Below are 14,915 nucleotides of genomic sequence, written 5' to 3'. Positions count from 1 at the left end.
CCGAAAAAGTGAAGGTAGGGGGTAGGTGGCGGTAAGTCACCTACCAAAACAGCCAATCAGAGTTCTGATTGTCGTTTGTCCATCGTACAACAGCAGCGTCTGCTGCGAACATGGCTACGCCCGAAGTGCTGAAAATGCTTGAGGAGCGAATTGAAGAGCTAGAGAGGCGACTGATAGATTGCGACCCGGCGAAGGAGCCGCCAAACAAGTCTAGCATAACGGTAACGTTCCCCTTGTTAAAGCAGTTCCCTGCTCGTCGCTAATGTTTCTGATTTCAGGAAGTGCTACTGAACGTCCATACGAAAATCCAGGCTGCCGTCGCATCTCGGGAGAAGTTGGCAGTGCTAAAAAAAAGTACGTGAGTACGTTCACGCAAGTTTCTTCTAAAGATTACTGGTGGGTCACCATGTGGTTTTTGTAACTCTCCCAGCTGAGGAGCTTGACAGATATCTGGATGCCGAATTCCAGGACCGGGCTGATTTGACAGAGGGTGCAAAGCTTCAGCTCATTCTAGCAGGTAGGTCGTGTTTGCCAGAAATGTTAACGCTCTTTTGAGAAAGAAAAATACCATCATTTAGGTTGTGTAGGCGTGACAAGAGTGCATTAACTCGTGTAAAAGGTAAAGCCTTCTTTTACGCGCTTCTCGCGAGTAAAAAAAAGAATGAAGAGCAGTCTTGTGTGGCCTTTCAGAATCTCAACCCAATTTTCTGCGAAGTTGTACTACCTTTCAGCCAGTACATAGCCTCCTCGATAACTCTGTGCCTGTCGAACGGCGCTCGATCGGCCGTCGCTTTTCCCTCTCCCTATCGGTCGTTTCCACCGAGAGATGGCGCCACCGACGTAGACTAGCTGTGACTAGACGAAGACCACCAGTGTAGACGAAGACGGACCCAGAGAGGCTCCAAGATTCAAGAAACGTAGAATCGGTAGAAGAAATAGACGTAAGCACCAGGGGCAAGGTCATTCTGACATAGGTTACATTAACATGCAAGGTGGCAGGAATAGGCTGAAGTGGGAGGAGATAGACGAGCAACTAAGGCAAGAAAAGCTGATGGTATACGGGTTTGTGGAGACACATCTTAGGGACATGGAGCAACCTCCCTGTAATCCTGACTATGCATGGGAATATTGCAATAGAACAGAGGGCAGCAGAAAAGGGGGTGGAATTGGTGCATTCATTCATAAAAGTATGAACTGGCAAAGGGTCAAACAGGAATGCAAGGAGCATTTATGGCTAAAAGGGAAAGTTGCAGGAGAGCAGACACTCCTTGGCTTTGTATACCTGTGGACAGGAGCAAATGCCAAAGAGGAAAACAAAAAAATGCTGGAATGCATATCAAGTGACATTAATGAGCTAGGAGGAGGGTGCGAGATTATTATACTAGGAGATATGAACGCACACATAGAAGACATGGACGGGTACACAGACTCAACAGGCAACATGATGCTGGATATGTGTGAAATGCATGACTTAGTTGTATGCAACAGTACTGAGAAGTGTGAAGGGCACATAACATGGGAGGTAGGGAGCCTGCAGTTGACGATAGATTATGCACTAATGTCACATAGGATGCACGATAGGCTAAATGTAATGAGCATAGATGAATATGGCTCCAGAAGTCTAGGTAGTGATCACAAACGTATTAAGGTGAGTTTTAGAAGGGAAATGAAAGTAGGTAGGAGGCAAGATGAACAACCAGGTGGATATTTTACTCGGAAAAGCAGCTTGAAATAGCAACCCAGCAAATTGAGGAAGTAATTTCAGAGGATACAAAAACAGAATGGACATATGCAAATTTAACAGGACTATTTGAGCTAGAGCTTACTAAGGTACGAGTCAGGACAAAAGGGAACAGAAGACGTAAACCCAAGAGCTGGTGGGATGAGGAGGTTAAGAAGGCCATAGAGAAACGCCAGGAAGCATCCAGGGAACACAGATATTCAAAGCAGAGGGGTGAACCAGAAGCTGATGTAGGCAGAAAATGGAACAACTTCTTAAACTGTAGAAGGGAAGCATCCAATTTGATCAATGAGAAGATCAGAAGAAAGGGGAGCCAATGGTTGTCAGAAGTAAACAAAAAGGATAGAAAATCAGCGAAGAAATTTTGGAAACATCTCAACTCCTTGAGTAATAAGACTAGCCTAGAGCAGAGGGTTATAGTTACAGCCCAAGGTGTTCGACTAGAGGGAGATGAGGCAATGGAACATATAAGAACAATGATGACAGAAAAATTTAAAGAACGAAACATAGCATGTGCTTAATCAGGTGAGGATGGACTAGTCAGTGCAGTGGCTCCACTGGCACAAAGCGAGTGGGAAAGGGCAGAGAAGAGGGTTCCTAGTAGCACGTCGACAGGTCCTGATGGCATCCCAATTATGTTGAGAAAGACATTGGGCCCAAAATCTAAGAAAGCATTAAGAGAGGCAGTGAGCAAAATGATAATGGACGGTAAAGCCCCTGACGAGTGGAGACTGAGCAGGATGAGCATGATATATAAGGGAAAGGGGGACAAAGCCGACATAAACAACTACCGTCCCATAACAGTGACGTCAGTGGTTTACAGGGTGGTGATGCAGATTATAAAGGACAGACTGCAGGCATGGTGGAGAGCGAGGAGGTGCTGGGGGAACTACAAAATGGGTTCCGAAAACAAAGAAGGTTAGAAGATAATCTGTTCTCATTGACACAGTGTATTGAAATAGCAGAAAAGGAACACAGGCCCCTATGGCTTGCCTTTCTGGATATCAAGGGAGCCTATGACAGTGTAATCCAAAAGGATTTGTGGGACATACTGGGCACTCTAGAGGTGGAAGATGGAGTAAGAAATCTTTTAAAAGATATTGTCACGATATGATTCACGCCAACATCGATGAAGAAGACGCTGATGATCGGGCGCGCGCTCTCCGCCATATGGTTGACGCTTGATCGCCTTGTAAATATACTGTAAATACGTTTTCCTGTTGTGTTTGCCTCCCCGTAACATCTTGGTGGAGGTGCTGGGTATATAACGCAAGACGGAGCTCCGCAGCGGCCGCCAAGTCGCCACTCTAGGCATGTCCACCAGCGGTGAAACTGCGTCAGCGGCGGCCGCCATGCCAACCGTCGTCCTGGCTCCACCCCGTGACCCTGGGACCTTTTCCGGCACTGCTGGCGACGACGTCGACAAATGGATTCGACTCTACGAATGCGTAAGCGCACATTACAGGTGGGACCCGACCATGATGTTGGCGAATGTCACATTTTATCTAAAGGGCACGGCGAAGGCCTGGTTCGACAACAACAAAGAGGAGCTCACAAGCTGGAGCGTATGCAAGACTAAACTTCGCGAGTTGTTTGGCCAACCTGCAGGCTGCCAGCGTGCTGCCAAGCAAGAGCTTGCCTCGCGTGTGCAGACGCCTACTGAGTCGTACTTGACCTATATTCAGGATGTGCTGACCCTTTGCCGGAAGGTTGACGCCAAGATGACAGAAGCCGATAAGGTTGCGCACCTGCTGAAAGGGATCGCGGACGATGCGTTTAACCTGATCGTGTTTAAAAACTCTTCGACAGTCAACGAGATTATTACTGAATGCCGACGCTTCGAAGATGCTAAAAGCCGACGTATCGCCCACCAATTCGCCCGCCTTCCGAACACGGCAGCGACATCAACGTGTGAGGATGTTCGTATGCCGACTCAGCCTTTAACATCGGAGACCATCACCCGAATCGTTCGACGCGAAATTGAAGCCGCATCGCCCGCACATTTAATGCGAGGAGAGACCTGTGATGCCCCACCTACGATATCCCTTATACAATCCGTTGTTCGTCAAGAACTGGCAAATGTGGGCCTTCAAACCATCTGCTCTGTGAACCACCCTGACAGTTACCCTTCGGCCACCTTCAACCCTCTCCAACGCCGTTACACCACTCCAAATTATCGCGACCCGAATGCGTGGCGGACGCCTGACGACAAGCCCATTTGCTTTCGATGTGGACGTGTTGGACACATTTCACGATATTGCCGAAGTCCTTGGCCCTCGTCTTCTCGACCCAACTCATCCAGCTTCCGCTACCCACCCCGAAGCCAGCACCAGGTACCAAGCCAACCTGACCAGGAAACATCTGCCGAGACCACTACTACTACCGCCCATTACAGCCGCTCGCCCTCCCCACGACGCCGACCTTCTCGGTCACCCCCACCACGCCGTTCCCCGTCCCCGTCTTACTCCCGGCGTTTTCCTTCGGGAAACTAACGGCTGCAGCTCCTGGAGGTGATGCTGCTATTCCGACCTGCTCTCCAATTCCTCTGTTGACGCTCCCTACCAATCAGAACTTGATCGACGTTGAAGTGGATGGCCTACCTGTTACTGCTTTGATTGACACTGGCGCCCATATTTCTGTTATGAGTTCTCACCTCCGCCGGCAGTTGAAGAAAGTTATGACCCCTGCGCCATCACGTGTTGTCCGTGTGGCCGACGGTGGTACGTCTCCCGTAGCTGGCCTTTGTACCGCACGTGTCAGTGTTGCCGGTCGTCAAACTTCTGTTTTGTTCACCGTCCTCGTCTGCTGTTCCAATGACGTCATCCTCGGTCTTGACTTTTTGTCCGCCCACTCCGCCCTCATCGATTGTTCCGCTGGTACTGTACAGCTTGACCTACCAAGTGTGATTGATCCACCCGGACCAATCAAGAGTCGGCTCTGTTCTGCTGAGCACGTCCGTTTGCCGCCACAAGCCGTTACTTGTGTTGCTGTGACGCCCTCTCCACCAGTCCCCGACGGTGATTATGTGCTCGCTCCCATCACCGCCGTTCTGTTGACGCACAGTGTTGGTTTGCCTCACACTGTTATCACTCTACGGGCAATCTTACTTGTCTTCCTGTGATTAATTTCGGACTGTGTTCACAAGTGCTCCCACAAGGCATTTCACTCGCTATGCTGACGCCCTCCTACGATTACGTTATCTCGACCTTGTCTCCTCCTGATGCTGGTCGGTCGCACACCACTGATATCCCGTCTTCTTCGCCAGATCTGTCTCCTCCCGACCTGAAGAAAATGATTGCTCCAGACCTTTCGCCCCATCACGCTGACGATCTCCTTCGCCTCCTCTTCTCTTATAGGGACGTCTTTGACCTTTGCGACCATCCTCTGGGTCAAACCTGCGCTGTCAAGCACCTCCCCGTAACAATATCTATAAAAGTAACAGGGTGCTTATAAAATGGGAAAACAAGGTATCTGGGCCTATAGAGATACAGCAGGGGCTTAGGCAGGGGTGCCCTCTGTCACCTCTGTTGTTCGTGCTGTATTTACAAGGATTAGAGAAAAAATTAGAGAGGAGCAGGGAGAATGCAGGGAGAATGGATTAAACAGTCATTACCAGGACTGATGTATGCAGATGACATTGTACTTATGGCTGACAGCAAGGAAGACTTGCAGAGATTAATGGACATCTGTGGTAAAGAGGGAGATAGCTTAGGTTTGAAGTTTAGTAAAGAAAAATCGGCAGTCATGACTTTTAATGATAATCAGGGCAGCGAGCATAGGATACAGGAGGTTACGCTGGAGGTGGTGGATAAGTACAAATATCTTGGAGTGTGGATAAACAATGGGGCTGAGTACCTAACGGAACATGAAAAATATGTGACGGCTAAAGGTAGCAGAAATGCAGCTGTGATGAAAAATAGGGCACTGTGGAATTACAATAGGTACGAAGTGGTGAGAGGGATTTGGAAAGGGGTGATGGTCCCTAGTTTGACTTTCGGCAATGCGGTCCTGTGCATGAGATCAGAGGTTCGAGCAAGGTTGGAAGTTAAGCAGCGAGGGGTAGGTAGACTGGCTCTGGGAGCACACGGAAATACACCAAATCAGGGGGTACAGGGTGACATGGGATGGACGTCATTCGAGGGCAGGGAAGCCAGCAGCAAGATAGAATTTGAGGAGCGATTGAGAGAGATGGCAGAAAAGCGGTGGGCAAGGAGAGTTTTCAGTTATTTGTACATGAGGAATGTTGATACAAAATGGAGGAAGCTGACCAGAAAACTGTCAATCAAATATTTGGACTGCAGGAGGGGTGCAAACCAGGAAACAGCGGTTAAGAAAAAGGTTAAGGAAACAGAGAGGGGTCTGTGGAAAACAGGGATGCAGACGAAATCAGCACTGGGCACATACCGAACTTTCAAGCAAGAAATTGCCAAAGAAAATATCTACGATAATTCTAGGGGAAGCTCTTTGTTGTTTGAAGCCAGGACGGGAGTATTGCGGACTAAGATGTACCGAGTCAAGTACCAAGGTTTAGACACATTGTGCTGTGCGTGTGGAGAAGAAGAGGAAACGGCTGAACACCTCATACTTTTCTGTAAGGGGCTTAACCCTACAGTGCAAGGCAACGGGGCTGATTTTTTCAAAGCATTGGGGTTTAGGGACAGTGAAGGCAAAATAGACTTTAAGCGGGTAGAAATAACCAAACAGAGGTTATCTGATTGGTGGATAAAATTAAGGCAGGGGTGAAATTTCACCCACCACAAAGTACAAATTATGTTAATAGTCATGGCTAGGTGGCGTATGCCACCGCCCGATTTAAAGGGTTCAGCCTCATCCATCCATCCATCCATCCAGCTCATGACTCCTACCGTGTGCCCGCGTCACCGTCTCTCCGTTACCTCCGCTGGGATCGCAAATCGGGTGCATTGTTTTTGTCGGTTTTTCTCGTGCAGTACGGTCAAACCTAGCAACGTTGGTACGGTCCACGCATTTTAAACCTTCTTGGGTGATCGCGGACCTGAGCTTGACGCTGAGCGACCGTGATTGCTAGATGCTTCTGACGTGCAATCACGTAAAAAAAAAAAAAAAAAAAAACATTCGAAGAGGCCACGCTGGTTCACAGACATCATGTGCGGCTAAAGCCACCGTGAACTTCTTCACGTGGATACATGTAACTTAGAGCAACGCATATAGTGACAGAAGCACCCTCGGGATTTTGTATGTCTGAACTGTATGCATCTCGTGATTTTGTATGTCTGAGCTGCATGCATCGTTCAACAAAGCGTTTGCAATAAAATATTTGCTCGCATCTTGCTTATTCAAGGCATGCGGCGCTTTTTATAGGTCCTTAAATATTTGTTTGTATTTTTCCTGGTCGTCAAGGCACACGGACGTGGTAGAAAGTGCAAAGGTTAATTTCGGGGTATGAATTAATATTCACGTCGGCCACAACGCTCATATGATGCAAAAGAACTTGGGGAAAACTTGTCTGAAAGTCGTAAAAATAGTATGCTACTAACGTGCGCCGAGGCCTGAAGGACGGCTCACTATAAGAATGAACGAAGAAGAAGAATACAAGGACGGCTCACCATAGAGCAGCGTCGCTAGCAGTTTTTGACAAGATATAGCTGTGGAACGCTTGCCGACTTGCGTATTTTCTGCGCTTTACTACGGTAACTGAGGGCGTATTAACCACAATGAACAAACTCGCGTTTTTTTTTTTTTTTTTTTTTTTTTTGCTACGTGCGACGCGCAATCCGCTTTGACGCTACAGTTGCTGCAAGCGCGCTCGCACTTTCACAGACTGTATTCGAGGCACTACTCTGGTGCTCTACAGCGTTATAAACAAGGTTCTGGTCACCCAGTGGATCGTTGTTCCACCATCGCAGCAATTAAAACACTCGGCGTCGCGCCCGCCACGCAGACGGGAGGTGCGGCGGCATTCTACGTCGGTGGCGCCCTCAGCGAAATGAGCGGCGGCAGTATGCAACTCTGCCGACGGCGCCTCCCTATTGTTGTCTCGGCGTCTTGACATGCACAGAGTTTATCGAGGAGGCTATGGCCAGTAGCGCACCCAGGATCTCTGCGAGGGGGCATGCACTTTGCATAATATGCAATATGCTTGCATTAGCCAGAGGTATCCAACAGCAAATAAAATGCCTAATAATTATAATAATATAATGACACCAAGGATGATGATGTTTATTTCTTCAGCGTTTTACTCAAAGTAATTTAAAGGTGAATGAATAAGTACAAGACAGTGATAGAGTGTTTTTGTTAATCGGAAAAATTCGACCTCAAGCCACCTTATGAATTGTAATGACAAATGTGAACAGAGCACTGAAGGTACACGTTGGACTGGTGGGGCTGGACGTGTGTGTGTGTGGGGGGGGGGGGGGGGTTAACTCGGCCTAACCCCCCCATCGGTGCGCCACTGCTTTCAGCAGTTAAACCCCATATTGTGAAACGTTGTCCGCATGTGACTCACCCGTTTGAAAATCAGCTTTATATATATAACAATGGCTCTATTTGATCCACGCGAATTTGACGTCGTACATAGATTTGCTATGGTGTTCCCCCAAAATTTTGCTAAATTTGAACCAGGTTGCTTTCATAGCTCTTCCAGGGCAGTGAGCTAAATGAATGCACTGTTCCAAGTCCACAGGCTCGGAATTTCGCGTATGCGTTATCTGCCCACATAACCTGCACATATAACCTACTCCTAATTTTCAACCATAAGCAAAGTGCCTCAATTGTCTAATTCACCGAGGACACAGAGTAAACCTTCCACGAACCTCGTATAATGCATGAAAATAGGAAAGAAAGCAACGAAGGTTCAGTAATTATTGGTAATGGCCAGGAACATTAGTTCACTGCACATTAAGAACAAGATTCCCCCCATGCCCGCCAAATGTAAAGTATTTTCCTTACTATAAGTCGCACCTTTGTATGAGTCACACCCTCCGCTTTTCGCGAGTTTCTAAGAAAAAATAGGTGTATATTCCTCACCGGTGTGTAAGAGGTACCTATTTTAACTCAGTCGGCATGATGAAATGTGATTACGCACACCTGTACACTAATCGCAAAATGCCATACTTACCCATTCCAGGCAATTAAAATTCTGTAAATGAAATATTTACGTGCTGGAAATTCTAGCAAAAATAAACTTCAACCAGCATTCCTTATAGGCACAGAAAATCACTCACTCAAAGCCATCTAAGGCCTCGTCTTCTGATGCAGTAAAAATGGTACGCGACTTGGGTCAGCAGCATCGCTTGGTCATCACTGTCAGCCTCTAAATATGTTTTATGAGATGTTGTAGGCACATCACTGGCATTGCTTCTACAGCATGGCATGCTCAGGAAAAAAAATTATCATGTTGGTTGTGTCAGAGTGCGTGGTTTTATGCATTTATGTCTTGCCGTTGTATAAGACACACTGACGAAAACTTTCAGCGCCACCACTCACAAGTCTAGGGGCGGATGTGGAACATCCTTTCTGCCGCAGGCGTCATGAGCACGTGATCGTGGGTGATGGCAACTGGTCAATAAACCCACATATGCTACCTGAAGGCATCAATGTGGCTAACACTCCCAGGGTTAATTCTAGTTGTAAAACATAAATACCCCTGAAAGCGGATGGAAAAACGGCTCCGCGGTAGCTCAATGGTGAGAGCATCGCACGCGTAATGCGAAGACGGTGGGTTCGTTCCCCACCTGCAGACAGTTGTTTTTTCATCCGTTTTCATTTTCCCTTAATTTATCATTTCTTTAATTCAATTAGTAAGTACAAGTAATTTCCCCTATGTTGTCCTTGGTGTCATTGTTTACTGGCTTCTTATGATATGATAATAAAAATCGGGCCCCTCGGTTCCTTTTCTTCTTCTCGTTCATTACATAACGAGGGCTCGAATCCGGCAACATTGATGCCTTCAGGTAGCATATGTGGGTTTATTGACAAGTTGCCATCACCCAAGATCACGTGCTCGTGACGCCTGCGGCAGAAAGGATGTTCCACATCCGCCCCTAGGCTTGTGAGTGGTGGCGCTGGCTAACACTCCCAGGGTTAATTCTAGTTGTAAAACATAAATACCCCAGAAAGCGGATGGGAAAATGGCTCCGCGGTAGCTCAATGGTGAGAGCATCACACGCGTAATGCGAGGACGTGGGTTCGTTCCCCACCTGCGGACAGTTGTTTTTTCATCAGTTTTCATTTTTCCTTAATTTATCCTTTCTTTAATTCAATTAGTAAGTACAAGTAATTTCCCCTATTTTGTCCTTGGTGTCATTGTTGGCTTCTTATGATATGATAATAAAAATCGGGCCCCTCGGTTCCCTTTCTTCTCGTTCATTACATAACGAGGGCTCAAATCCGGCAACATTGATGCCTTCAGGTAGCATATGTGGGTTTATTGACAAGTTGCCATCACCCAAGATCACGTTCTCGTGACGCCTGCGGCAGAAAGGATGTTCCACATCCGCCCCTAGGCTTGTGAGTGGTGGCGCTGGCTAACACTCCCAGGGTTAATTCTAGTTGTAAAACATAAATACCCCAGAAAGCGGATGGGAAAATGGCTCCGCGGTAGCTCAATGGTGAGAGCATCACACGCGTAATGCGAGGACGTGGGTTCATTCCCCACCTGCGGACAGTTGTTTTTTCATCCGTTTTCATTTTCCTTTAATTTATCATTTCTTTAATTCAATTAGTAAGTACAAGTAATTTCCCCTATGTTGTCCTTGGTGTCATTGTTTGTTGGCTTCTTATGATATGATCTAAATAGACTGAAAGTTATGGTTTAGCAATTTTAATTTATCTCCTAATAAACCTACACACTTCAAAATTTGCCTGCGTATCACCCCTAACATTTCCCACATTTCCTCAAAATATAAAGCAATCAAGTTTTTTCAAGAAAAAGAAAAACCCACGAAAACAGGAATATAATGTTTTGAGCACTTCTAGTCACACTAACTGCATCGCTGCAAAAATAATTTGTACATAGGATTCAAGTCTAGAAGGCAGCAGTTTCCTCAGCAGGAGAGCTACTTCGGAAGTATTGCTGCAGAACTGTACACTGTTAGTTTGTTAGGACACCTTAGTCACATGAATTTTGTATAAAAAAGTGTGTTTAGAAGCTTTGTAATAGTCTAATTTTATTTCGACATTGGGATTCTTTTTGTGTGAGAAGCGACTTAAAATATCACAAAAATATTTTTTTTTATTGTGAAACTAGCTCATTATCAAGAACCAACATGCTCTTATGGCATGTTGTATTACTTTGTAGAGGAAGACAGAATCCGACAAGTGATTGCTGCTTACCAAAAAATGGAGGACCTCAAGCCAGTCCTCGACAGCACTCACATCAAAGGTAAGAACCATATATAATTTACATTCTCGTTTTGTAAAACATGTTTTTCTTTCATTAGATGCACCAACTCACATTGGCAAGGTTTCAGCACTTGCTACTATTCAACTTGAGCAACAGGTATGTTGAATGCATGAAGATTGCTTTCATTGGACACATTCTTACTAGCCTGTAGTAGTAAATGCGTTATTTTTTTTTTTTTTACCATCTCTCATTAAACGTTAGCTGTTCCACAATGGGGAATGTTGCTTTGGGCACTATACTGGTTTATTGCATAGGAATAATATGGACAACTACTAGTCAGTGACTGTTCAGATGGCAACTGTACAGAGTGGTTTGTGTATAGACTTCATTTACCACACTTTGCATGATTTACTGTTTGTTCTGCACAGAATTCTTACATTTTAGTGTTCAGTGACTGCAAAAATTTTTTTGCATTTTAGGAACAGGCTGACGAGCAGACCAGGAATCTGCACCACCTGCTAGCAACTTACAATGAACTGGTGTGTACTAATTATTTCTGCTTCATACAGGATTGCTGGTTCAGTTCTTGGCTAACGCTATTGCACTTTGAGATAGAGCGACACACAAATATACTCTGCCCAAAGTTTACAGTGTGTAATCGACAGCAAAGCACTTGCATCAATTCAAGCAGGCTGCTTTAGGTACATTTTGCATCACATGGTTGTGGTCTTGGATACTTTTTACTCATCAGTGGTGTGAGAGATGTAAGGGAACATGTGCTGCTCACATTTCTTTACAGTCTGCCAAAGCGTACATTTGATTTACTGTAGCACAACAGTAATTGCAAGTCATGTTTATGCATCAGTACGTTCCATTTGTTGCTAAATGTATAGTAAGAAACGTGAAATATTCAAAATTTACTTTAGCCTTCTTAGCTGTTTACTTCAGACTTCTTCTCCTTGAATAGCAGAGGTAGCGGAGCCGAGAATGCCCATTTTCATTCTGATAATGAAAGGTCAAATCATTGACATCAACCTGAGGCTCTACCCTTGTTTTGTCTTAATCTCACACATCTTTGTCTTCATTTTGTATATCGCTTTCTCTACCCTGGATTTCCATAGCTTAACATTGCTTTAGGATGCTACGTCAAGCTGTTCTTAAAGGGACACTGAGATCAAACAATGTCTTCTGGATACAGTCGTAGATTATGATCCTGAAAATCCATCTGTGTTTGTTCCATGCTGAGAATCCCAGCTCAAGGCAGCAGATAACTTAAAAAGATGGATCAAGATACATCATCCAGATATCATGTAGCACAAGATTCCTGCACTATGCTAGAAATCTCAGAGGTCATGCCAGGGCATTCCACTTAAACAGTAACATCAAAGTGGGGAAAGCTTTAATCAGTTCTTCTGCAAAAAATTCTGATATACATGGCCAAATGGCTCTTTTCTGATGATCAAGTGCGGTGTAAATTTTTTTCATCGGTGATTGACTACTATTTACAAATTATCAACGGAACATAAACATTATGAAAGGCAGTGTTTTTCATAGTTTCATACAATAATTACTAGAGGAAACTCGGACACTAATGTCTACAGAAGCTGCAAGCAGGCTACTTGAGCCAACATGGGAATGATGGTTAGTGCATGGATTTGCCTAAACTTCGTCCTTCTGGCTTCAAACGGCTTCGTGACTTTGTAAACTCGGCATTTTCGAAAAATTACTGTGTTATAAATAGTTATATACACATTATTAAATTGTCTGACGGCATGACTCGAACACAGGACCACTAGCACAGAAGCCTCATATTGAAACCATTACGCCATGGATGCATGCATCTACAGGCAGCATAGAACGCTCTTATGAATTTCTCGTGGGCAACGCAACGCGTTTCAATTTGGCCACCTTGACTGGCTGAACCGCTGCAGTTAGTACCAATTATGGGCGTGCGTAGGGTCTTTTGCATTTAGAAAAGTATAGATTGCCTTGAAATTTAGGACAATGAAGGCAGATAAAGCGTAATAAACCAAATCCATGAGAACCTCTGAATCCACAAGAATGAAGATCAGACAGATACATTCATTCCCTCATTCCCATGGTGGCTGAACGATCCCAGCACCGGAGTTCCCTCAAGTAATTATTGTAGGAAACTCTATGGTGTTTTCAGTCCTGCTCTATGTAGATAACATTTTCTGTTACTAAGACTCCATCTTCAGTAAATGTGGTGCCTTGGGCATAATGGTCCACTAAATCTATCTCTTGTTGACTTAATGCTCACATTTACTGTCCATTTAAAGATCTGCCTAGTTATTGGACAATGCTCTCAAGAATACCTTGAGCCGAGTACTTTTATTCCTGTATATGAAGCAGGGAGCCCAAAATTTTTCTCAAAAGACCACACGTCCTTTCCTTCAGCTTCTTGAAGTGCCTGCTGCTTTTCACATTCGTTGTAAGGCACCAGTGAGCATGACGGCTGTTGGCCGAGTTTCTTTAAAACATGACACAGAAAAGGCAGTGGCACCTTTTACTATGGCCTCCGAGGTCAAGCAGTTTGACAGCTCAATCACTTGGAACGTGTAGTGTTAGCAAGATGACGACGCCAAATAGAACATGAACACACAGACGCCGCACTATTCTATTCTGTGTTCTCACCTTGCTTGAGCTACATTAGTATTCCAAGATGACATAGGAATAAGCCCACATTGCAACACTTGTTAAGGTTCGATCTCGGATGCCATGATGATACCAAAGCTTAACGCTTCGCATCAACCCAGCGGCAGAGCTTAAAATGCATTCGGAAGTACAAAAAGTAAGAGAAGGCTGTGATAATTTCTGGCAAGGGCTACAGCTTGCGTTAGTATCAGGAGCATGCAAAAAAAAAATTATTAAAGAATATCCTCGAGCTTTTTAATACTGCACATATTCCATACCTTTAAGATGTGTTTCAGGGCCCCTTTGGCATTGTTATGCAGATACTATATGTGCTGATACTAACGAGAAGTGTTGCCTTTTTCAGGTGAACACGATATCAAAGCAGCTCTTGCTCTGGGACTCCATTCTGACAAGCAAGCTTGAACAGCAGAACACGAAAACCGTGTCATCCGACTGATATTTTGTGAACAGAGGCAACTCGATTCAGTTCAACAAAACAGGAATAAAATTTGTATTTATTTTGCTGTGTCAGTGTGCAGGAAATACTGGATTGATTGCTCATATCTAATAGTGCTTTTATTTGCTGTGCATCTGCAGCATTGTGAAATGCGTGAAATATGGGATTTAGATTCATTAGAAACACAGGTATGCTGCTCTGACTAACTGGAAAAAATGCTTTTTTTTTTCTTTCTTTCTCATTCTTCAATTCATTCTGGGAACAAAGTCATGGTGCTCTTCAGTTTATTTTTTATTACAGCAAAATCTCGTTACAAGAGACACTGTTACAAGAGACACTTGGTTATAAGAGACATTTGAAAATGGTTTGATTGGTTTTCCTATGTTCACCATGTTAACAACGTCGCATACAAAAGCCATGGTTACAAGAGACACTCGGTTGCTAAGGACAACTTTTTTAGGCCCCTAGAGTAAATTCTTCACTATTTAGAAGAGACGCAACCCAGACACGCTCACGTGACGTGGCCAACATCGTACCAACCTGTATGCGCTACAATTTTCATTCCCTTGGCTCGATTTTGTACCGTTCCGCAGCCGGATTTCATTCCTCGCATGGTTGCAACTACAAATTGCACTAAATTTTCTGTCATTATGTTTCGATAATCGCTGTCGTGCTCCCACACCGACTCTGCGACAGAGCACCATTGAGTTGGATTTCCGTCACAGCGTCTGCGAGGCTGG

The 14,915-nt window shown here is 45.0% G+C and overlaps 1 protein-coding gene across 1 annotated transcript; it reads left to right on the top strand.

Moving 5' to 3' along the window:
- Positions 1-65: 65 nt before the first annotated feature.
- Positions 66-14,249, top strand: LOC119442443 (dynactin subunit 3). The gene is made up of 7 exons (XM_037707329.2): positions 66-221; positions 279-354; positions 431-517; positions 11,019-11,102; positions 11,161-11,219; positions 11,543-11,602; positions 14,083-14,249. Exons 1-7 carry the CDS (start codon positions 111-113, stop codon positions 14,173-14,175), a joined length of 570 nt encoding a protein of 189 aa, XP_037563257.1. The 5' UTR covers positions 66-110; the 3' UTR covers positions 14,176-14,249.
- Positions 14,250-14,915: the final 666 nt, after the last annotated feature.

The sequence above is a fragment of the Dermacentor silvarum genome, chromosome 2, assembly GCF_013339745.2.
Source record: "Dermacentor silvarum isolate Dsil-2018 chromosome 2, BIME_Dsil_1.4, whole genome shotgun sequence".
Lineage (NCBI taxonomy): Eukaryota > Metazoa > Arthropoda > Arachnida > Ixodida > Ixodidae > Dermacentor > Dermacentor silvarum.
The sequence above is the reverse complement of the archived record's forward strand: the minus strand, read 5'-3'. Positions and strand labels throughout refer to the sequence as shown.

Bases quoted from the DNA above. Each gene is read 5' to 3' on its own strand.
- LOC119442443 (XM_037707329.2), top strand. From the start codon at position 111: ATGGCTACGCCCGAAGTGCTGAAAATGCTTGAGGAGCGAATTGAAGAG. The intron at 355-430 runs GTACGTGAGTAC...TAACTCTCCCAG, and splicing joins GTTGGCAGTGCTAAAAAAAA to CTGAGGAGCTTGACAGATAT. The intron at 518-11,018 runs GTAGGTCGTGTT...ATTACTTTGTAG, and splicing joins GCTTCAGCTCATTCTAGCAG to AGGAAGACAGAATCCGACAA.